This window comes from Aquarana catesbeiana, linkage group LG08, assembly GCF_042186555.1.
Source record: "Aquarana catesbeiana isolate 2022-GZ linkage group LG08, ASM4218655v1, whole genome shotgun sequence".
Classification (NCBI taxonomy): Eukaryota; Metazoa; Chordata; class Amphibia; order Anura; family Ranidae; genus Aquarana; species Aquarana catesbeiana.
Genome location: NC_133331.1, coordinates 54,319,444 through 54,343,431, shown reverse-complemented (window position 1 = coordinate 54,343,431; position 23,988 = coordinate 54,319,444). Strand labels below are relative to the sequence as shown.

At 43.5% G+C, this 23,988-nt stretch overlaps 1 protein-coding gene across 1 annotated transcript in view; it reads left to right on the top strand.

The window, feature by feature from the left end:
• LOC141105767 (caspase-7-like) overlaps positions 1–21,240 on the top strand; it is a 97,215-nt gene extending 75,975 nt beyond the window's left edge. The window contains exons 4-7 of the mRNA XM_073595867.1: positions 2,796–2,924; positions 7,169–7,344; positions 11,040–11,178; positions 11,770–21,240. Coding sequence (XP_073451968.1) covers positions 2,796–2,924; positions 7,169–7,344; positions 11,040–11,178; positions 11,770–11,993 — 668 coding nt within the window. The 3' untranslated portion in view covers positions 11,994–21,240. The remainder of the gene's footprint in view (positions 1–2,795; positions 2,925–7,168; positions 7,345–11,039; positions 11,179–11,769) is intronic.
• The last annotated feature ends 2,748 nt before the right edge of the window (positions 21,241–23,988 follow it).

Sequence of the window (23,988 nt, the reverse complement as noted above, 5' to 3'; positions counted from 1 at the left end):
ATTGTTGTGACTTAAATGAGGATCAGATTACATTTTATGGCAAATCAATTCCAAGGGGTTCACCTACTTTTTCTTGCCACTTTAAATGGGCACCCACTTTGTGGACCCCCTCCACATGATTGAGTTCTTGTATTTCCAGCAGGATAGGCTACTGTTAATAATACATGATACATTTTAAACAATTGTGCTCTTCCATCTTTGTGGTAACCCCTTTTTGTTCCACCACGACTGTGCCCCTGTATATAAAGCCAAAGCCATGGTTTGATCAGTTTGGTGTGGAGGACCTGTTATAGCCTGCACAAAGCTCTAACCTCAACCCTACTGAACACCTTTTGAAATGAATTTAAATGCCAATTGTGAGCCAGATTTTCCCATCCAAACTCAGAACTTGACCTCCACAAATGGGCACGGCCATTCTCCTAAAATTTGTGAAAAACCATGGAAAAAGAATGGAGGGATGGTATAGCCACAAAGGAGGGTAACTCCGTATTAATGGTTCTGGAATGGGATGTCCAAAAAACTCATATAGGTGAAATCGTCAGTTGTCTACAACCTTTTGGCCATATAGTGTATGGATTGTCTCTTCCCATAGTTTAAAGGTCATTACAATGACTTGGTCTTGGTAACCATTTGATTTGATTTACTTCTCTCACATTGTTTTACGTTTTCTGTGCTATCAATTATTTTTCTATTATGTTTGTTTTTTCTATATAAAGAATACTGCAGTGGTGCATGTCATTTTTCCGTGGCATGTAGGGAACACAAACATGCAAGCTTTCATTTTTAAAGAAGCTGTAACAATAGTTATCTCTAGCAGTCTTATGTAATGTATCCCCAGTCTATGGCTGTCTTCTGAAGCATATTCCCAGTCTCCAACAACTCCTGTAGCATGCTCAAATTCTCTGACCATCTAATTTTGCATATCTGCAGTCTCTGACAGTTCTCTGCAGGATTACATTTACTAAATATTATGTGCAGCAAATGAAGCCCCATACATCAAGAAATCTGACCATTTGTATCTACTGCCTTGATTGTACCCGGGCAGTCCTTGTCGTTGTCTGAGTGCGGCACCCACCATTGTAGTTTATATTTAAAATAAAGATAGATAGGTAGGTAGGTAGATACACACAGTGGGTAAAATACGTTTTGAACACGTCCACCATTTTTTTAGGTAAATATATTTCTAAAGGTGTTATTAACATGAAATTTTCACCGCATTGGACTCGGTAACAACCCATGCAATCCATACATACAGACACCAAAACAAATAAGTTCAGAAATGAAGTTACGTGTTAAAAAATGAAATGATACAGGGAAAAAGTATTGAACACTGAATTTTTTTTTAATATTTACGTCATCTGTAGACCCCACCCCCTTGTGACATCACCACCTGGGGCATGATGGGGTGGTGACATCACAAGGGGGCGGGGTCTCCAAATTACAGTGGCATGATGGGGTGGTGACATCACAAGGGGGCGGGGTCTCCGAATTACGGTTTATAGATATATAAAATTATATCACCCTCTAGAGTGCTAGAACAATGTAGTTCTTTTTGAGAGTATGTAAATTTCCAGGCTCGGCTGGCAGCCAATCCAGGGAGTGTTTTGGTGATCTGGGGTGGGAAGGACCTAGAGTAGTGCTGGGTGACTCACAGGTGGTGTCACTAAGACCTCCCACTTCTTTCCAGAATCTTCTGGTACTTTCTGGAAAGGGAGGTGGAGAGGGGAGGTGAAGCCACCTGGAGTGTTTTGAGGAGCCCTGACCAATCCCCAATATGAATTTGCAGGGGGCAGGCCTCCAAAAAAACCCAGGGTCAGCCCAGCTGGGGAGGAGTTGTATCGGGTGGAATATGGAGATAGTGTTAGGCTGTCGGGGCCTTTGAGGGAGTTCCCCAGTCTGGGGGGGTGACCTTAGGCCTGGGCTCGGGTGTGGACGGGACCCTCTTTCAACCCACAGAGGTGTCCTGGACAGAAGGCACAAGAGGTGCAAGAGAGGACGGTGGGAGAACACTGACGGGCAAGTCTCCAGGAGTTTCATAGAGGCAGCCAAGAGGGCTGGTGAGTGTTCACACCGTTGGGAGGACTGGGAGGCCTGAGAGAACTGAGATGCAGCAGTCTGAGATGGGTGCAGAGCCAGTCTGGAGAATGGTGGTGGAGCAGGCTTTGTAGAGAGGCGACTGCAGCCAGTAGGGCTGGCAGTGTCTGAAGAGGTGGTGTTGGGAGCAGTAGACACAGGGACAGCTAGCACTGGGACATTCTATAGTTTGCTACACCATAGGGGCCTTCGGTCCCTGCCTGTAAAGGGCCCCTGTTTTTAGGCCTGGCTGAGCTAGTGTCAGGCCTACCAAATCAGTGCTAGCTAGTCTGGAGAGGGCAAGCAAGGAAGTGATGTGCTGGAGGAGTGTGGAGTGATAAACAGCAAGTAAGGAAGTACAGGAGGAGAAGAGGAGTTGGTATATACTGTGATGTATATAGTAGTCCCAACTTTGACTGTTAATTACCTGGGCATCTCATAAGTTTCCCATCCCTATCCAAGTTTTATTCCCCACAATAAAACATAAAAACAAGTGCAAGGACTGCTTTCATGCCTCTGAGCGAGTGAAAAATGTGTGCCTGGCTGCGCAGGATGACAGACAGACCACTACACTCAGCAGCCCCTACGGGGGGTCCGCTACATAATAAATAAATATATATATTTATTTATTAACACTGTGTATATATAGTTCCATATAATGAATCTCCCACATGTTGCATCAAGGCCTAGCATCTGCTTTATTGTCCTCATTGCTCCATCAGGAATGTGTATTCGGAATGGGACAGATAAGGACGCCGGGGATTTGTGCAAATGTTTCCGAAGTCTGGGATTCGACGTGAAGGTTTATAATGATCAGACATGTGAGGAGATGGAACTGTTGCTGCAGAGTGGTGAGTACAGAATCCTTGCTTATAATATAGAGTGTTGGTTTTGTTTTTCGTACAGGTGACCCTAGTATGGAGGATTTTTATGCTGAAAAAACTTAAACACCCATAAGCTGAAATCAGTAATTTTCTGAAATTTGGATCTGGGGCTGGTAGTGTTTTGATTCAGGATTCAGAGATTTATGACCTACAGTTCAGCATTAGCTTTGAGGTTGTGTTAGCAGCAGTTTGGGTGTTACTTTGGGTTTATGTTAAATATCAGGGTTTAGGGCAGGGAGGGTTAGATCCCAACTCCAGTCACTTTTTTCTTTTCATGGGATAGAATAGGGAAGGGTTTTTAATGATGAATGGACAAGAAGAGCTGACACTTTGGTCTGGAAGGGCAATATGTTTCTTGAATCAGGAATAAATAAGGTTTTTATTGCCAGTGGATGCTTTATTCAGTCATTTGGCCAAAATCCAAAGAGACATAAAACATCAAATTTATAGGGACTTTATATAAGGCCACACTATGGTTGCAGTGGTCCTTAGACTTGCCTAAAGCCTGCAAATTGCAATACAGTATTTAAACCATTGATGAAGGGTATTTTGTATACTGTAGTGCATCGGATTTTGGTCAGAATGACCCAAAAAAGCATCTGGTGAAGAAATATGTCATCCGTCAGGCTTTTTTTTTGCTATCTTGTGTTTGGGGAAATTTGTCTCTTCATTTCCTGCTACAGCTACAGGAAGTATGAGCCACAGATTGGAAATTTCTGCAACCAGGATAGAGAAAGCAACATTTTGTTTTTGTTTTTTTAGCAGAATAAGGAGTGATTAGAAAGTCTATTAGGATGGTATTACTATCTGTATTTTCTGTCCTGGTGACACTCAGTTCCCTTGTCTCTTGCACTGGTGTCAATGTAATGTAATAAAAAAAATTGATGTCCTTCCTGGGGGGGTTGAGCCAATCAACTGTTTTACTGACTTGAAGAAAAACCTGCAGATTGTAGTAGTTGTATGCGGCAGAGAATGTTGTTGCAGCATGTATTAGGTCCTGTGTTGACAGGCTTCAAAAGGCAAATGTAGTGTGCTGTTGTTATCAGTTGGTTCCGGGATTATTCAGAATACATTGACAGGCAGGGCCATCTTAATGCAAGGGCACTACTGGGCACTGCCCAGGGGCCCCACAATAATCTTGCATTACATCATACTTGCCAACTGTCCCGGATTTGCTGGGACAGCCATGCTTTTTATTAAACTGTCCTGATATGGTCGTGTCCCGGGAAGCGTCCCAGAACCTATACTGTGCTCTCCTGAGCCCAGTATTGTGCACTCCTGCCCCCCCCCCCCCGTACTGTGCCCTTTGTGTTGACTAGTTTTTGATTTATGGAATATTTTCCTTTTGTAAAATTGATTTTATTGAAAGTACTAATGAATATGTTTAATTCTATCAACTATTTATACTTTAATTTTTGAAAGTAGGTGCGTAAATTGGGGCAAGCTGGTAGGGGCCCCAGGGCATTACTTTGCCCAGGGGCCCATGATGCTATTAAGACGGCCCTGTTGACAGGTGCATCTGATCTGCAGTTGACCACCTTCTGCCCTACATTTGACCTGCTGCGGGTGCTTTTGTGCTCATATAGGCTTGAATGGGTCATGGACAGGAGTCTATATTCTCGGATAGAGGGACTGTCCAGATGATGGTTAAGAATATCGAAGGCTGCATGGGGACACAGGTGTAATGAAGGCACACTGGGGGTCAGGTTGCATACTGGACGTGCTGGAGTGATAAGATGACAGTGGACTGGGAGCACACTTTGAGTCACTGGACACATTGGAGTAATTAGATAAGAAATGGACTGGAAGCACACTAGGAGTCACTAGACACACTAGGTGACGTGCAGGCTGGGAGCACACCTAAAGCCACTGGGGGTACTAGGAGTATTGGAGTCATTAGATGGACGTGGATTGGAAGGGATTGGAGTCACTGGGTGCACTTGAGTCACTAGATGAAACATGGACTGGGAGCTCACTAGTGTAACTAGATGGCACAGGCGGCTGTGTGTTTGCTCTGACAGTTACTGCTGTCACACCATGCTCCAACACACCCACTTTCTGCCCCAGCCAACATGAAAGACACACTGCTCATGCATAACCACCTCTAACTGTTAGAAAGCAAATGATTGGCCATGTATGCACAGTATCTGGGCGCCTGAATTACAGCGGCGTGGGTGTATTTTTGAAGCACCTGATTAGAGCCATAAGCTCTAATAGGCTTCAAAAAAGGTGAACTCGGAGCGCAAAGGATTGCGCTCGGAGTCCACCCAGGTGTGTTAGAAAAGCAAATGGATATTCGCTTTTCTAACACTGAACCGCCTCTCCGCCAATCAGGAAGCGCGGGTCTGTTACCCGTCACCTGGTTGGCTGAAAGGACAGGCGCTGCTATTGGACGCCTATCAGGAGGAGGGGAGGAGACACATGGAGGACACAGCTCGCCGCTGTCTGACCCGCTGCAAGGTCCCACAGCTCGCCGCCGTCACCCGCTGCCTGACCCGCCACCAAGATGGGGTAAGTGCCGGCCAGACGGCGAATGGGCGGGGGGGTCACAGTGGCAACTTTTGATGGGGCACAGTGGCGGCATTTGATGGGCACAGTGGCAGCATTTGATGGGCACAGTGGCAGCATTTGATGGGCACAGTGGCTGCATTTGTTTGCGCCCCCAAAAAAATTTTGCAGTGGCGGCTGGTGCTCAATCTACATCATGCATTAGCAGGGGGAAAGAGGTGAATCCTAACCTTGGGTGCTGGGGGAACCCATGTCAGTACTGACAGTATCGTTAATGTTATTTAGTCACAAATGGAAAGCAGACATTATATATAAAGTATATGTGCAAATGCTTTAAATTCAGAAATCTCTACTCGAACCCTAAATTCATCCAATTACGGAACACCAAACTTTTAAAAGTCCCAAGAAAAAAGGCTTTCAGGCAAATGTTAAAATAACTTAAAGCAGAGTTCCACCCAAAAGTGGAACTTTCGCTTTAAGTACTCTCCCCCCTTACATGCCACATTTGGCATGTAATTTTTTTTTGGGGGGGAGGGAGTGGGTGACTACTTTAGAGAGGGACTTCCTGTCCCACTTCCTCCTTCCGCCCACGGGCCGCCTATGCGACTTCTCCTCTCCCCTAGGTGGTCCCTCCCTCTCGGCAATTTTCTGAGACACGTGACCGGTCCCAGAAGATTGCCTGATCACTGGGAGAGCGCAGCATGACTCGCGCATGCTCAGTGCGCACCTGGCCGTGAAGCTGCAAGCTGTCACGGCCGGGTGCCCACAGTTCCAATGGATGCGCCGACGAGAGGAGTGGGAGAGAAGCGGGGCTCCGTGCGGCCGCATCGCTGGACCGTGGAATAGGTAAGTGTCTGTTTATTAAAAGTCAGCAGCTACACTTTTTGTAGTTGCTGACTTTTATTTTAAAAAAAGCCTAGAACTCCGCTTTAAAGTGGAACTTCACTCTATCAATCAACATTGACTATTTTGAATGCTTATGCTGCTAGCATTAGTAAATAGATAGGAAAGTATGTTATATTTACATGTTTTTAAACTTTTTTTTTTTTTATATTTCTTTAGTTGCTTCCTAGTTTTGATGTCTAGGTAAAATATATCATACATCCCAGGAGTCTTCAGGAGGGGAGGAGGGGTTACTCAGCTAAGCACATCCTGTTTCCTGGATGCCTGACCTAAGGGCAGATGGATACCACAAAGTAATTGCTACATGAATCATCTGCCCTTACTCAAGATGGCCATGACCAGGCTGGGGGGGGGGGTCTAAGTGATTTCTCAGCAAAAAAAGCATGGAGACAAAGGTTGGATGGGGGAGTTTGCTTTCAATATTAAAAATGAATTTAATATTTCTTTTGGTTTGTGGTGTTCAGATACAGTGTCGTTCCACTTTAATAAGTGAGCATATAGGAAATATATTATAGTTTACTTCAATACACATGGGGTTGGTTTACAAAAGCTGGAGAGTGCAAAATCTGGTGCAGCTGTGCATGATAGCCAATCAGCTTCCAGGTTTTTTTGTCAAAGCTGAATTGAACAAGTAAAAAGCTGACTGGCTACCATGCACAGCTGCACCAGATTTTGCACTCTCCGGTTTTAGTAAATCTAAGTACCCTCTTATCGGTGGCCATAAAACAACCCCATGGTGACAACATTCAGGTCCGGCAACGATATAAGAAATAACAGACGTAATCTTTCCTTTCTGTTAGTGGCAAAGAACGACCACAGTGACAGCGCATGCTTCGCCTGCATCCTCCTGAGCCATGGGGAGGAGGGTCAGATCTACGGCACGGATGGGGTAATGGCCATAAAAACTCTAACAACATTTTTCCGAGGAGATAAATGTCAAAGTCTAGTCGGGAAGCCAAAGCTCTTCTTCATTCAGGTAAGACATATGCTGAGATCATCTATACATAGTATGATTTATGTCATGTATGGGGCGGGGCTTTTAAGCGGTTGTTCCCATAGGTGTTATAATATATCACAAGAATATATAAGTTCTTTTATAAATATAAAAAAAAAATGTATTACTACATACAAAATAGAATATCAACACGGTAAGGACAGAGATAGGCACACATATAAAAACACAGATACTGTAATGCCGCATACATACGAGCGGAATTTCCAACAGAAAGAGTCCGATGGGAGCTTTTACATCGTATATTCCGATCGTGTGTATGCCCCATCGGACTTTTTCTGTCGAAAATTCAGACAGACTTAGATAGAGAACATGTTCTATATTTTCCAGACGGAACAAATTACTATCGGAAAAAACGTTCGTCTGTATGCTGTTCCGACACACCAAAAACGACGCATGCTCTGAAGCAAGTACGAGACGAAAGCTATTGGCTACCGGCTATTGAACTTCCGTTTTCTAGTCCTGACGTACCTGTTGTACATCACCGCGTTCTGGACGGTCGGAATTTGGTGTGACCGTGTGTATGCAAGACAGCTTGAGCAGAATTCCATCGGAACTCCATCGGAAAAACCTTCAGAGTTTATTTCGACGGCAAAACCGGTCATGTGTACAGGGCATAACACATGTCATCCGGAAACTGCCAACATGTTTTGTGGCACAGGCCGCTTCTTCAAGGCTTTGTTGGCTGTATCTGATTCAAAGTATCTTAAAAACATGTATTGAATGTTTTCCAGCTAAGGGGAGATCGTTTGTACATGACACCTGCGGTGTGTAATGTCACTGACAAAAAGGTACAGCATCAGGTATAGTATCTGTATAGGGAAAAAACCATGCTCAGATAATCTGAAATGAGACTAGAGATGTTGCCCAGAATCTCTATATAGACCATGAGTATCTGAGATGTAGTGCCACCTAATTGGGAAGTAATGATGATATGATGACAATGTCATCATTACTTCCCAATTAGGTGGCACTACATCTCAGATACTGACGATCTATATAGATTCTGGGCAACATCTCTAGTCTCATTTCAGATTATCTGAGCATGGTCTTTTCCCTATACAGATACTATACCTGATGCTGGACCTTTTTGTCTGTACATGACACCCGCGGTGTGTAATGTCACTAACGATCTCCCCTTCAATACATGTTTTTAAGATACTTTGATACGGACAAAAAAGCCCTGAAGAAGTGGCCTGCGCCACGAAACTTGTTGGCAGTTTTGCTACAATGTAAAGTAGTGAGTGTACAGCTTGTATAACAGTGTAAATTTGCTGTCCCCTCAAAATAACTTAAGACACAGCCATTAATGTCTAAACCACTAGCAACAAAAGTGAGTATACCTCTAAGAAAAAATGTCCAAATTGGGCCCAAAGTGTCAATATTTTGTGTGGCCACCCTTATTTTCCAGTACTGCCTCAACCCCCTTGGAAATGGACTTCACCATAGCTTTACAGGTTGTCACTGGTGTCCTCTTCCACTCCTCCATGACGACATCACAGAGCTGGTGGATGTTAGAGACCTTGCGCTCCTCCACCTTCCGTTTAAGGATGACCCACAGATGCTCAATAGGGTTTAGGTCTGGAGACATGCTTGGCCAGTCCATCACCTTTACCCTCAGCTTCTTTATCAAGGCAGTGGTCGTCTTGGAGGTGTGTTTGAGGTTGTTATCATGTTGAAATACTGTCCTGCGGCCCAGTCTCCGAAAGGAGGGGATCAATCTCTGCTTCAGTATGTCACAGTACATGTTGGCATTTATGGTTCCCTCAATGAACCGTAGCTCCCCAAAGCCAGCAGCACTCATGCAGCCCCAGACCATGACACTCCCACCACCCTGCTTGACTGTAGGCAAGAAACACTTGTCTTTGTACTCCTCACCTGGTTGCCGTCACACACGCTTGACACCATCTGAACCAAATAAGTTTATCTTGGTTTCATCAGACAACAGGACATGGTTCCAGTAATCCATGTCCTTAGTCTGCTTGTCTTCAGTAAACTGTTTGTGGGCTTTCTTGTGCATCATCTTTAGAACAGGCTTCCTTCTGGGATGACAGCCATGCAGACCAATTTGATGCAGTGTGCGGTGTATGGTCTGAGCACTGACAGGCTGGACCCCACCCCTGCAACCTCTGCAGCAATGCTGGCAGCACTCATACGTCTATTTCCCAAAGACAACCTCTGGATATGACACTGAGCACGGGCAACTTCTTTGGTCGACCATGGCGAAGCCTGTTCTGAGTGGAGCCTGTCCTGTTAAACCACTGTATGGTCTTGGCCACCATGCTGCAGCTCCGTTTCAGGGTCTTGGCAATCTTCTTATAGCCTAGGCCATCTTTATGTAGAGCAAAAATTATTTTTTCCAGATCCTCGGCGAGTTCTTTGCCATGAAGTGCCATGTTGAACTTCCAGTGACCAGTATGAGAGAGTGAGAGCGATAACACCAGATTTAACACACCTGCTCCCCATTCACACCTGAGACCTTGTAACACTAACGAGTCACATGACACCGGGGAGGGAAAATGGCTAATTGGGCCCAGTTTGGACATTTTCACTTGAGGTATACTCACTTTTGTTGCCAGCGGTTTAGACATTAATGACTGTGTGTTGAGTTATTTTGAGGGGACAGCAAATTTACACTGTTATACAAGCTGTACACTCACTACTTTACATTGTATCAAAGTGTCATTTTTAGGAAACAACGGGCTGAAGCCCACTTTTGGCTGACGTCACAGAGCCGGTCCAGGCTGGCGCAAATTCATGACAATAAGGTCGGGATTCGCCCACAACTCTGGACCGGCACCTGGCTCAGCCTCTCAGTGAGCCGTGAGAGCTTGAGCCAGCCTTTCCCACCCCCTCCACAGCCCAGTGCTCCTGTGAGCATGAAGGGGCCGCAGAACAGAGAGCCGGTGACTGACAGTGCTCAGGGAGCACTGAGGACTGAGCAGTCAGCGGTCTTTAATCAATTGGTTCTCAGTCTTAGAGCTAGCGGGGGACAGGGGCAGCATCGGACCCATGCAGCATCCACCCTACGCAAGTATGATTCTTTTTTTAAAAAAAATGTAGAACTTTTCTTTTAAGCCGCAACTTTTTGATTTATAATAAACCCAGTCAAGTTTTTGGAGTTTTTTTTTTTTTTGCTGTTTGGGACCCACTGGAGAGGTTTCCATTTACTTTCTGTCCAAGAGACAGAACAGGAAGTGAGAGTAAATCTTTTCACAGTGAGGCGAACAGTTGGAACTGGTGTCTCATTAGAAGATTTCACCTCTGTTGCCCAGAGGTTTCCATTTACTTCCTGTCCAAGAGACAGGAAGTGAGCGTAATCTTTTCAAAGTGAGGAGAACCACTGGAATTGGTGTCCCTTTTAGATGTCAACTCTAGTGCCCTCTCCATCCAAAACCAAAAATATTCTGGCTTTGGATATGCTTTATTTATCCTACAATAAGCTTTCCCTTTTGCAGAAACTTTCCCCGGGACACTGTGATGCAGGTTGGGAATAGGAAGTTTTTTTGGACTTGGCATTGCTTTTGTTTGTATTACCAGCCCGTGACTTTCCCAGTCTATTGACTTTTTCTCCTGCCAAAATTCTCGGCCTTCCAAGACATGTTACGCATTGTATCCCGGTAAAGTGAAATGTCAATAATCAAATGCCCATACTGCAGGCTTGCCGAGGCTCAGATTTCGACGAGGGGATTCAGACGGATTCTGGGCCAGCCAACGATTCCATGGAGACAGACGCCAATCCCAGATACAAGATCCCGGTTGAGGCAGACTTCCTCATTGCCTACTCCACTGTACCAGGTAGTCTGATCTAGTATGACAAAGAAAAAAAAAAATACTTATTTATACACCCATGATAAATCATTTCTCTTCTACTCAATGCATTTGGAGGGATAGGTCAGGAGAAATCACAGCAGTTACAACATTTCATTATGGTGGAACATAGGACATGTGTGCCATCACCTAGGGCAGTGATGGCGAACCTTGGCACTCCAGATGTTTTGGAACTACATTTCCCATGATGCTCAACTACACAGCAGAGTGTATGAGCATCATGGGAAATGTAGTTCCAAAACACCTGGGGTGCCAAGGTTCGCCATCACTGACCTAGGGGGTTCAGGCCCTATCTGTAGTTCTGGGAGCCACTGCAGGAGCCATCAGAAAAATAAGGGGGAGGGGGGAAGAATAGTGAAAAGCTTTTCTCACAAGGGGCAGCTCCTTGGCTTAGCACCCAGAAGATAGCAGTGATCATTTTAGTAGAACAAACTACAACAGTGATTGTGAGCTTCCACAGTTTTAAAATGCTCATTCCACACAAACTAACATTGTTTGACCAGCTTATATCTTGAATATGGAATATATTGTAATAAGCTCTTGTGTCTCCCTGTACAGGCTACTATTCTTGGAGGAATCCAGGGAGGGGTTCCTGGTTCGTGCAGGCCCTCTGCAGCGTTCTTAACCAATATGGGAAGCAGCTGGAGCTTATGCAGATCCTGACCCGGGTCAACTACCTGGTGGCCACCAACTTTGAGTCATGGTCGGACGATCCGCGTTACAGTGAGAAGAAACAGATTCCCTGTGTGGTCTCTATGCTAACCAAGGAACTGTATTTCTAGACTATTTCTTCATTTTACACTGTGGACCCTCCATGGTCTGACATTATCAGGGAGCAATGAGGCAAGCTGATCTTTTTTTTAAAGTAGCAAAATAAGATTTCTTTAACAAGGCAATGCAAAGAACACTGATGATGTGCTAGGTGAAGTCACACCTACAGAGACCCAAGCAAAGCTCTAGTCAACCGTGCAGTGGTCTAGTTGCTCATAAAAATGTGTAGTGACCCTTTCAGAGGTGAAGGCACTCATATAGAGCTATAGGAACCCATAAAGAGGCAAAGCAACCCATACAGAGACACAGGCATGCTTACAAGGGTAAAGTAGCCCAAGCAGAGATGAAATAGTCCATACAGAGGTGTGGTTGCCCAAATAGAAACATAGTAGCCCATTTCTACATGTAGTCACTCATATTCAGGTGTAGCAACTCATAGGATACGTCCTCCTTGTGTTCATTACTAAACATTTTTACTGTACCCTTTGGCCTACTAGAGTGGAATGTGTATCTATTGATGTTTCCATCTCCTCCTCCCTGGTGATGCCCCCAATGTGGGAGATGATCCAGTCCGCCAAATAAGACAGAAAGTAGCTTAAGTTAATGAGTTCTACCCCACCTAGTCCCCACCAATCTTTACTTAAAACAGAAGTAAACCCATCCATTTACCAGTTTCAAAAAAGTTTCATTTCTGGCACGTGCTGGGAATGTAACACTCCCATTGGTTGTGTTCTCAACCAAACTGTCAAATCATCCAATGGCTGGTGTTCTAATTATTGGCATTTGCAGCATCATGGCAGTTGTAGATTAAATAGAGGCAAAGATGGCAGCTTCCTTGGCTGAAAAGGATAGGAGGTTTACTTACACTTTAATGGAATTGTCCATACAGAAGTGTAGTTGTCCAAATAAAGACATAGTAGCCCATTACATATAACAGGGATGTAAAAGTCCATAAAGAGGCGTGCTTGTCAAACAATTATAGTAACTCATACAGGGATGTAATGATCCTTACAGAGGTGTGGTTGCCCAAATAGAGGCATACTAGCCCATTTCTACATGTAGTCACATATACTCAGGTGTAACCCCGGAGGGGAATGTGTTCTCCTTGTGTCCATTACTCAATTGTTTGACTGTACCCTTCAGCCTAGTAGGGTAGAATGTGTATATATGGATGTTTCTATCTCATCCTCCCTGGATTCAAACCATGTATGGCCAGGCTGAATGTACCCAAATTGATCGATCAACTTAGGTACAACCAGACTGTCCAATTTTACATGCGATTATTGATAGCGGCTATTATAGCCGCTAGCAGTAATCACTATGTTCTCCCGATGAGTAAGGCTCCCTTACAGACACTTTTGTTCCTTTGCTAGGAATCTTTCATGATAATGCCTCGGGTAATATATAGCTTAGAGCTAATTTTTGCACCCAATACTCATTGCATGAATACACTGAGATGTGATGGGGAATTTATTTTTAATGCATTTTTAGTTTCATTAGGCAGGCTCAAGGTTAAGAGTGTTATCATGGAGGAGTCTTGGAAAATGAATTTTCTGAAAGTTTAATTTGATGTGCGTGCCCTATGCAGAGCGCAGAACATCCTCACCGCTCACTTTTTCATATTGAGCTAATTTTCATAATCTCACTCTCCCTGCCCATAACAATAGCAAGTATGCTAACCATAATTATAAACATGCATTGTCATTTTGTCTTCTTTGCCTCCGCTACCCTTTCCATTGCACCCCACAAGGGTCTAATTTTAGGATTTTGGAATAAATTATTATTTTTTACTTCTACTAGAATCTCAGTAGAGCAAATAAGACTAGAGAAGGAGGGGTAAAGGAAATCTTGCCCATTGTGTCCTGAAGGATATAGGATCATTTCACTGCTGAACAGAAGGGGGGGAGCAAAATTGGGCCCCCAAACCTCCTGGGCCCAGGACAAGTTATACGTCTCTGCACCCCTCAGTCATACCTTAGAACAGGGGTCACCAAACTTTCTAACCAAAGGGCCAGTTTATTGCCCTTCAGACTTTAGGGGGGCCAAACTGTGGACAACGGGAGTGGAACTTTTCCTGGCATTAGTGGGAGTAAACATCACCACATTTGGGGAAGCAATAGTGCCCCATCATTGGCGTCAGTGGGAGGAATAGTGCCCCATCATTGGTATCAGTGGGAGGAATAGTGCCCCATCATTGGGAGGAACAGTGCCCCATCATTGGTGTCAGTGGGAGGAATAATGCCCCATCATTGGTATCATTGGGAGGAATAGTGCCCCATCATTGGTATCATTGGGAGGAATAGTGCCCCATCATTGGTATCATTGGGAGGAATAGTGCCCCATCATTGGAAGGAATAGAGCCCTATCATTGGTGTCAGTGGGAGGGATAGTGCCTCAACGGAGTGGGAGTGGAAATTTTCCTGGCATTATTGGGAGTAAACATCACCACATTTGGTATTAGGGGAAGCAATAGTGCCCCATCATTGGCTTCAGTGGGAGGAATAGTGCCCCATCATTGGTATCAGTGGGAGGAATAGTGCCCCATCATTGGTGTCACTGGGAGGAATAGTGCCCCATCATTGGTATCATTGGGAGGCATAGTGCCCCATAATTGGTGTCAGTGGGAGGAATAGTGCCCCATCATTGGGAGGAATAATGGCCTATCATTGGCATCATTGGAAGGAATAGAGCCCTATCATTGGTATCAGTTGGCAGAATAGTGTCTCGTATCAGTGGGAGGAATAGTACCCCAAGGGTTGGATTAAGGCAAGCAAAGGGCCGCAGTTTGGAGACCACTGTCCTAGAACCTGGAACATTTATTAAAAATCTCTTTCCTTGTACTAATAACAGATAAAAGGTGAAAGCCGGTTACACTAGGATTATCGCACTTTGCAGATCTTCATTGCTCATTGTCTTGCCTTAGTGAATAATCTTGCATGTTGGAAACCTATAGACAGAAACAACATGCTGTTCTATGTGTATGGAATTAGAGGTAATACTGCCAAACCACACTTCATTGCCAAACCACCACATTTTCTATGGCTCGTATGTTAAATCTTGTCTCTAAACATTTGTTGGATTATTTAAAGTGTTAGTCCACCTGAAACTGGTTTCAACTAAAGACAGCGTTGTGAGAGTCATGCAGTGGCTTCTTATATCTATTGGCACTCCAGTGATAGGATTTCTCCTGCTTGGTTTCACCATTTTGGTGGTTTGGGTAATGTAACATGTCCTGGTACATTGTTTGAATTGTACAAAAAAAAAAAAAAACAGCAGGGAGGGTGGGACTGCCGTATAATGGCTGAGGCAGGTGGGTGGAGCCAGGAACTCAGAAGGGCCTCTGAAAGGTAAAGTGTATTTCCACTTTTGCAGCCAAATTTGATTATCATTTACTTTGTATTCTTTGCATGTTATTATTAGCATAGCATATTTAAAAAATGTTGGTTTTTAGGTGCTTTTTACTTGCCTAAAAATCTGTCAGCTTTCTGATGAAAGTGATCCGGCACCTGTACAGCCTGTACAATGCTTTCTGTGCCCCCAACCCCTCTGCCATGCTTCCTGTACCACCTGTAGGCCCAAGATTCACATGGTGGGTGCCGCTGGGTGGATGGGAGGGAAACCAGCGCACATCCATTTACTGATCTCCCCAGCTGCAAAGAAGCCAGAACTGAAATGTATAACCTCAATTCGGTTTCTGGTGTCACTTTTCCTGGACTCTGCAGAAGGGAAAGAAGCTAATGAAGCACTATCTGCACTCCATTAGCATTAGCGTCAATGCAAGACAGGTGAGACATCAGGGATCTTTTTAATGCCACATTCACAAAGAGTTTATATTACATAGGGGACTTTTTGTAAAATGTTTACATACCTCCCGACATTTTGAGATGGGAATAAGGGACACCTACTAGCAAATGTGTGTAGGCATAGGACACACCCCCTGACACCCCCCCCCCCTTAAAGGAGAATTAACCCCCAAAAAAAGGTTCATTAAATCCACAAGAGCTTTTTTTACCACTACTGTTCCTTTATATTGGTTTTTAAAATGTACAAATGCAGCAATTTAGAAATTGGATGAAAGGTTTAGCACTGGGAAACACTTTTTGAAAGATAAAAAGTGCATTTTATATACAACTATATAGATGAGACCAAAATGAGGGACAAATGAGGAGGAATGAGAGACACTGCTCCAAATCAGGGACAGTCCCTCGAAATCAGGGACAATTGGGGAGGTATGTGTTTAGCTTGCCCTGCCCCCATGTACGTGCACAATTTTAAAGCTTGACATGTTGGATATCTAATTACTTGGCACAACTTAATCTTCTACATTTTACCAATAAATTGGATAATATATTGCATGTGCCCAAAAATTAACTTTATTGTTTACTGTAAATTTTTGTGCAAATGGTCTGATGTAAAAAAAAATAAATAAAAAAAAGCACCACTATTTTATTCTCCAGAATCTCTGCTTTTAGAAAATAATGTTTGGGAGTTCTGACTAATCTTCAGGCCTAAAATGATTTATCAAAACATTCCCTCGGGATAAACGAGGGCCTATATATCACTCTAGATCTATATCATATATATCATTCTAGAGATCTGTTGATTTATTTGATGATGAGTTAGTTTTATGCTCCAAGGAGCCTATACATGTCCTTAGGTGAAGTTGTAAGTACTAATGTTATAAACAGGCGCAATTGCGAATATTTTTACATGTTTGGTCTCAGGGTTATACAGTAATTCCAGTGCTGAGGACTGTTATGTTTGTGTGTAATATGTGGCCTATGTTAAGGCTGTCATATACTGCGTGTTTTTTGTATCTGTGTTGAAATTCTTAATAAAGAGAATTTTACAAAAAAAAAAACATGCAAAAAAAATTGCAAAAATGGCAGCAAATGAGTTAAGAGAAGCCGTTCCGCTGGACAATGGCAATCATTTTTGGGTGGACTAATCGCTTAAAACGAACTTCAAAAAATCCTCTTTCCAGGCAGTTTCAATGGCCGCCGGCTTTGTTACGTGCTTGCAGCCAGTCTGTGCTTTTGTCAGTATTTTCATCCTAAATATATAGTAGTATCATACTGTGAAAGACTCTGTTTCCTGAGCCCGCAGGTACTTGTCAATGCAGTGTCATCTCTGCCCATCGCAGCATGGTGAAATTCTGTATCCTGCCTAAAGAACTTCGGTGGTGGCTGAAACACGATACTGCTAGAGCTGCATAGAAATGGCAGCTGGGAACTGGCATTCTGGATCCACTTTTATTTCAGCAGGTAGTGCAGGCACTATCACTGTAAGCCGGGTCTTAAATCTCAGCTGTTGTGTGATGAATTATGGGAATGAAAATATAAATACAATAGGGGATTGTACATGGCGGGGAATAGACTGTGTGTGAAAATATACGAGGGGTCTTCTAAAAGTTTCCGCACTTTTTTATATTTAATGGAATTTTAAAAAGTGCGGAAACTTTTTGATGAACCCTTGTACCCTTGGTTTTTAATATTTCCTACTCTTTATTTCCCTTTCATGTTAATACGAGGACACCCAATTTCATTCCGCTGGCTGCTCTGAGTTTCTATAACTGCTAAAACACAATTCAGATTTCTCTTCCTTGATAGCAGGGTATCAGGATACCAATTTTGCACACAGATTACCCTAGAATCCTCACCCCCCTGCTCCTGAAAACAGGGCCGTCTTTAACCGCTTCAGCCCCGGAAGATTTTCCCCCCTTCCTGACCAGAGCACTTTTTGTGATTCGGCACTGTGTCGCTTTAACTGACAATTGCACGGTCATGTGACATTACACCCAAACAAAATTTGAGGTCCTTTTTTCCTTACAAATAGAGCTTTCTTTTGGTGGTATAAAAAAAAATATATAAAAAACATTTTTCTTCCTCAGTTTAGGCTGATATGTATTCTTCTACATATTTTTGGTAAAAAAAAATCGCAATAAGCGTATATTGATTGGCTTGCGCAAAAGTTATACCATTTACAAAATTGGGGATAGTTTTATGGCATTTTTATTATTAATTTTTTTATTAATAATGGCGGCGATCTGCAATTTTTATCGTGACTGCGACATTCTGGCGGACACATCGGACACTTTTGACACTATTTTGGGACCATTGTCATTTATACAGCGATCAGTGCTATAAAAATGCACTGATTACTGTGTAAGTGACACTGGCAGGGAAGGGGTTAACCACTAGGGGGTGATGAAGGGGTTAAGTGTGTCCTAGGGAGTGACTCTAACTGTGGGGGGCATGGGCTACTAGTCACATGACAGCAATCACTGCTCTCGATGACGGAGAGCAGTGATCTCTGTCATGACACAAGCCAGAACGGGGAAATGCCTTGTTTACACAGGCACTTCCCCATTCTGAGGCTCCGTGACACGATCGCCGGGAGACCGGCGGACATCGAGTCGGGCGCACGGTCACGCTGTAGGCGGCGGGCACGTGCTTGCTATCTCCACCTCTTAAAGGGGATGTACAGGTACTCCCATTTGCCCACCACTGCCATTGTGCCGATGTATATCGGCGTGCAGTGGTCGGCAAGTGGTTAATATTGATTGGACCCTGGGTAAACATTTTCTTGAGCCCTCCCGAATCCACTTGTCAACTATTTTCAGGCAGTGTAGGCTCAAGGGGCAGCTGCTTTGGGCCCCACAACAATGACTGAGCTCGGGGCAGCTGCCCCTTTTGCCCTGCCTTAAAGACGGCCCTGCCTGCAACTCCCAGAACAAATTATAGGCAGTCTAGAATGTCCTTAGGGCAAAGCTGGCCATACACTGGTATATTTTCAAATGAACGTTCGTACAAAAAAAAAAAATCTCTTCAGTACATTCGACAATGCCAACAGAAACTTGCCCGAAAAAAACATTTACAACGCTGTGAAGGTAAATGAGTAATATCCCTTTTCACAGAGGAGAAGGTGGAACATCTATCCCCTGATCTCCTCTGTGATGAATGAAGCCGGAAGCAACAAGAATTTTGTCATTTTTGGCTTCAGAGCTGTCATTCCCTGGGTGTTGTAGCTAATCAAGCACAATATGTGCTTGATTAGCTGCTTTGGAAGGCAGGGGTCACATCAGGGCTCTAATAAACCCCTGATGTCTCCATAAAGAAAACCTGTCACTGCCCAAAGTTATCATAAGGGGTCTTGTTATCCCCATTGTGAAAGCAAAAAACTTAAATGAAGAAAGTGTAAAAAAAATAATTAATCTAAAATGAATAAAAATAATAAAAAAAATGAAAGTGAAAGTACACATACATGCAAACTTTTTGTGCATTTTTCCTGAACGTTTTTCCTGAAAGTTTGCGTTTGATAAACAGCTGCACAAATATCATGTGACAAAGTATTTTTTTTTTTTTTTGCTAAAAATGCAAATTTTAATGTGTGAGAAAAATTGAAAAAATTTGCCCTGGACAGCAAGTGATTGAATATTTATTTATTTTAATTTTGTTTGCGTTTTAACATTTGATTTTGATATGCATGCAAAATCCTGAATGCTGATTAGACCCCATAAACCATTAGAAAATCGTGCCATTGTTCCAATACAAACATTTTCAATCAAAGTTCTACTAGTGTATGGCCAGCTTTACTCCACTTATGCCCCGTACACACGGTCGGATTTTCCGATGGAAAATGTCCGATCGGAGCGTGTTGTCGGAAATTCCGACCGTGTGTGGGCTCCATCGGACATTTTCCATCGGATTTTCCGACACACAAAGGAGAGCAGGAGATAAAATTTTCCGACAACAAAATCCATTGTCGGAAATTCCGATCATGTGTACACAAATCCGACGGACAAAGTGCCACGCATGCTCAGAATAAATAAAGAGATGAAAGCTATTGGCCACTGCCCCGTTTATAGTCCCGACGTACATGTTTTACGTCACCGCGTTTAAAACGATCAGATTTTCCGACAACTTTGTGTGACCGTGTGTATGCAAGACAAGTTTGAGCCAACATCCGTCGGAAAAAATCCATGGATTTTGTTGTCGGAATGTCCGAACAAAGTCCGACCGTGTGTACGGGGCATTAGAGTTTCATCTTTGCTCTATGGGTTCTGTGGGTGGGGTGAATGTTCTCATTACAACTCTGGGACACACCAGGATTTGGTGAATGCTCCCACATTGCAGAAAGTATCTCAACTCCGGCATAGCCTGTTTGAGTATTCACAGAACTAAAGTGGGTGAGAACCTGCTCTTACATTTCATTTCATAGCAACATACCATTTTTATCTGGTATTTTGTATTGTTTCAATATCTACAGAACTAAAGCGGGTGAGGGTCTATTATAACATTTCTTTACCTATGAGCACATCCTTTTGCTCCAGTCACAGAGGTTGCAGACGTAATGATATTGTAGCCAAGGTCTAGTGGAAGAGCAGTTCTAGAATCCTAGAGATTAAAATAAAAGTTGATTTTAAATAAAATTGTGAAATGTCTCATTAGCAATATATAATGTTTTTTTTTTTTTTAACAACACTGAAGTTTTCTTATTGGGCCCTTTTACATTTTTGTGGCACGTTAATGTACCCATATGGAATGAATAGGCTGGCGTGGCAAAAATGGGACATGACCGTTTTACTATACTACTGTGCATTGGGGTGCCATTCAAAATAAATGCCCCCGCCATGCAAGTTATGTGTGTTGCCGCACATTACCGCAACGCGGAGGTGTAAATGGGCCCTTAGACATTTGAGTAATGATGCTGGGGTCATTGCAGTCCTTATGTATCAACAGGATCTTATTAGGGACTGGAGATCTATCTCCTAAGCCAAGGGTCTTCAAACTTTTCAAACAAAGGGCCAGTTTTCTGTCCTTCTAACTTTAGGGGGGCTAGATTGTGCCCATTGTGGGTAAAAATTTCCTGGGCCCCACATCAAGGAGGGTAAATATGGCCTCAGGGTTGGTGGTCAGTAGGAGGAGGTGTAGTGCCCCATCATTGGTATCAGTGGAAGAAACAGTGCCTCATTGTTGGTGTCAGTGAGAGGAATAGTGCCTCATATCATTTGGATGAATAGGACCAGATAATGGCTAGCAAAGGGCCACAGTTTGGAGACCCCTGTCCTAAGCCAATCAGCATCAGACCAGCCCTATTTTGATTGGTGGGGAAAAATTCCAATTTCTAATAAGAAGACATTGATACTTGAGGTCTTTCCTGTCCACCTCAACTTATTCCATGCTGTGGCTATGTAGCTGTCTTCCTTCAATGTACAAATATTCCACAATGGTGACAATAAAGAAATGTTTTGTTGTATTTGCTGTTTTGTATTTCTGTTTGCTCATTCCAAAGCTCACAGGCGCCATACATACAGGAGAGGAAATAGGGTACATGGTCACTATTCCATTCACTGAAAGGCAGTGCCCCATGCAAGCAGTGCCAGGACAAGGTTCTTTAGCACCCAAGGCCAAAGTGCATCCCCCTTCCACAAGAGCTGTGAATTACTTTAGGTTGTAGGTGTTGCCCTTCCTGCTGAAGACCCAAAGCAGCTCCCCTTTTGCCCACACCTCGGTCCATTCCACCCCACCCCCTTGCATTTGTTTGCCATGGATTGGCTGTAAGTCCCTGTTTGGAGGAAGTGATCCAGCCATCACTACTGATGTCCTTTAGTATAACTCCCTCTTTTATACCATACTATTGCAAGCAGTTATATTAGGAAACTTAATGTGGACTTGTCAGTAACCCAACAAGTTTTCGTAACCAAATTCTAGTGGTGCACCGAAATGAAAATTCAGGATGGCGAAACTGAAATTGAAAATTTAGGATGCACTTGTCCGAAAAAAAAACTGTACAGTTTACTGGGGCGGGGCGGCCCCGCTGCGTGAAACGACGTACCTGTTCATTGTTTTTTTCTCTGGGTTTGGGGCGCGTGCCGCTGGTGACCCGCTCCCACTGTGATTGCACACAGCAGGAGCCAAGCAGTGGGTCCGGCGGGCACGACGTCTGTTGGGACCCACTAATCGTTGACAGGAGAGGCAGAACGGCGGTCTGCCTATGTAAACAAGGCAGACCGCCGTTCTGTCAGAGAGGAAGATGGAGATCTTGTGTTTCTGCTAAGCCATCTCGCACACAATTAGAAAGCACTCCCTAGGAGTACACTTAACGCTGTGATCACCCCTGATGTTAACCCCTTCCCTGCCAGTGTCATTAGTACAGTGACAGTGCATTTTTTTTAGCACTGATCACCCTATTAGTGTCACTGGTCCCCAGAAAGTGTCAGTGTCCAATTTGTCCACGTAATGTCCTGTTTATTCCTTTAATCCTGCCAATGTTTTCCAACCTGTGACATCACACTAATCCCGCCCTCTGTTTCCCGGAGCTGTTATCGATATACCACAGACCAGCTTTGTTCCAGCACGCCTATGAATAAATATACAGAATTAATACTGTATTTGTTAAAGAACAATTGATTCATGCACTATCAGTTTATGATAACATTGATGGGGACTTCTACAAGATTCAACTGAGCAATAATATACATACATCACAGAATGCATAGCAACACATAAAATACAGATAGATATATACTGTATATATAGGCTGTTTTTATAAAAAGGGCTGGTACTGATGCATCGGGGTTGATTTACTAAAGCTGGAGAGTGCAAAATCTGGTGCAGCTCTGCATATGAATCAATCACCTTCCAAGTTTTTTTTTTTGTCAAAGCTTAAAGCGGAGTTCCCCCTGGGGAAAAAAATAAAAGTCAGCAGCTACAAATACTGTAGCTGCTGACTTTTAATATATAGACACTTACCTGTCCAGGGAGCCCGCGATGTCGGCACCCAAGCCGATTTTCAGATCGACTCACGGATGCTGCTGCTGCCACCATTCCTGGTAAGGGAACCAGGCAGTGAAGACTTTCGGCTTCACTCCTGGTTCCCTACTGCGCATGTGCAAGTCGCGCTGCGAGTTCTGAATGGTCCCTGCTGTCTTCTGGGACCCGTGTGTCTCCCAGAAGACAGCAGGGGGCAAGGAGGTGGGTCCAGACATAGCGTAGTTCGCCTCACAATGTGCGGCGATCTTTCGCTGGAAGTGGGAGCAAATACCTGGATTTGACAGGTATCAGCTACGCCCTCCCCCCTGAAAGGTGCCCAATGGGACACCAGAGGGGGGAGGAATCCGATCAGCGGAAGTTCCATTTCTGGGCAGAATTCTGCTTTATTTGAAAAAACTGAAGTTAAGCCACGTACACAGGATCGGATTTTTCGATGGGAAATGTGTGATGACAGGCTGTTGGCGGAAAATACCACCGTTTTTTTACGCTCCATCGGACAATTGTTGTCGGATTTTCCGCGGACAATTGTTGGATGGCAGGTTTTAAAATTCTCCGTGGACAAATGTCTGTTGTCGGATTTTCTAATTGTGTGTACACAAGTCCGTCGGACAAAAGTCCAAAGTACAAACACGCATGCTCGGAAGCAAGGATGAGCTGGAAGCGGTCGGTCTTGTAATTATGAAATCTCCAAATGCAGCGCACAATTCTCTTCTTCTTTAATGGGATCATAATGAAGCTGCTTTGCTGATGATACTGATGGAGTTATTGCAAATTAATTTTCAAAGGCTTTTTTTTTTCTAGTGATATCAAGAATAATATTATTATGCTTTTTCTTTTTTTTTTTTTTGGGCAAGTTACCACAACACCATTATCCCGGAGTTTTTAAGATCAAAGATACAACTCCGTTGATGTCCCTTGTCAATTTTACATTGTATTTTTTTAAATGTAACTGCCTACTCCCAAACTGCCATTTGGAGTAAAACACATAGCCAAGTATTATTCTCCCCATTTTTTTTATTGTGCATTAAAAAAAAGAAAACAAATAAAATTCGACATGCTTGCTACCAACTTAACCAAAAGGTGCATTCTATGCATCCAAAAATATAGAAAATATAACAAATCAAATCATTATTCAACCAAAAAATAAAATAAATGCCTCATGCATGTGTCCTGCTTCTTATAATAAGGGGTCGACAATGCCAAGAGTTGGTGAAAGCAGGGGTCCGTCATC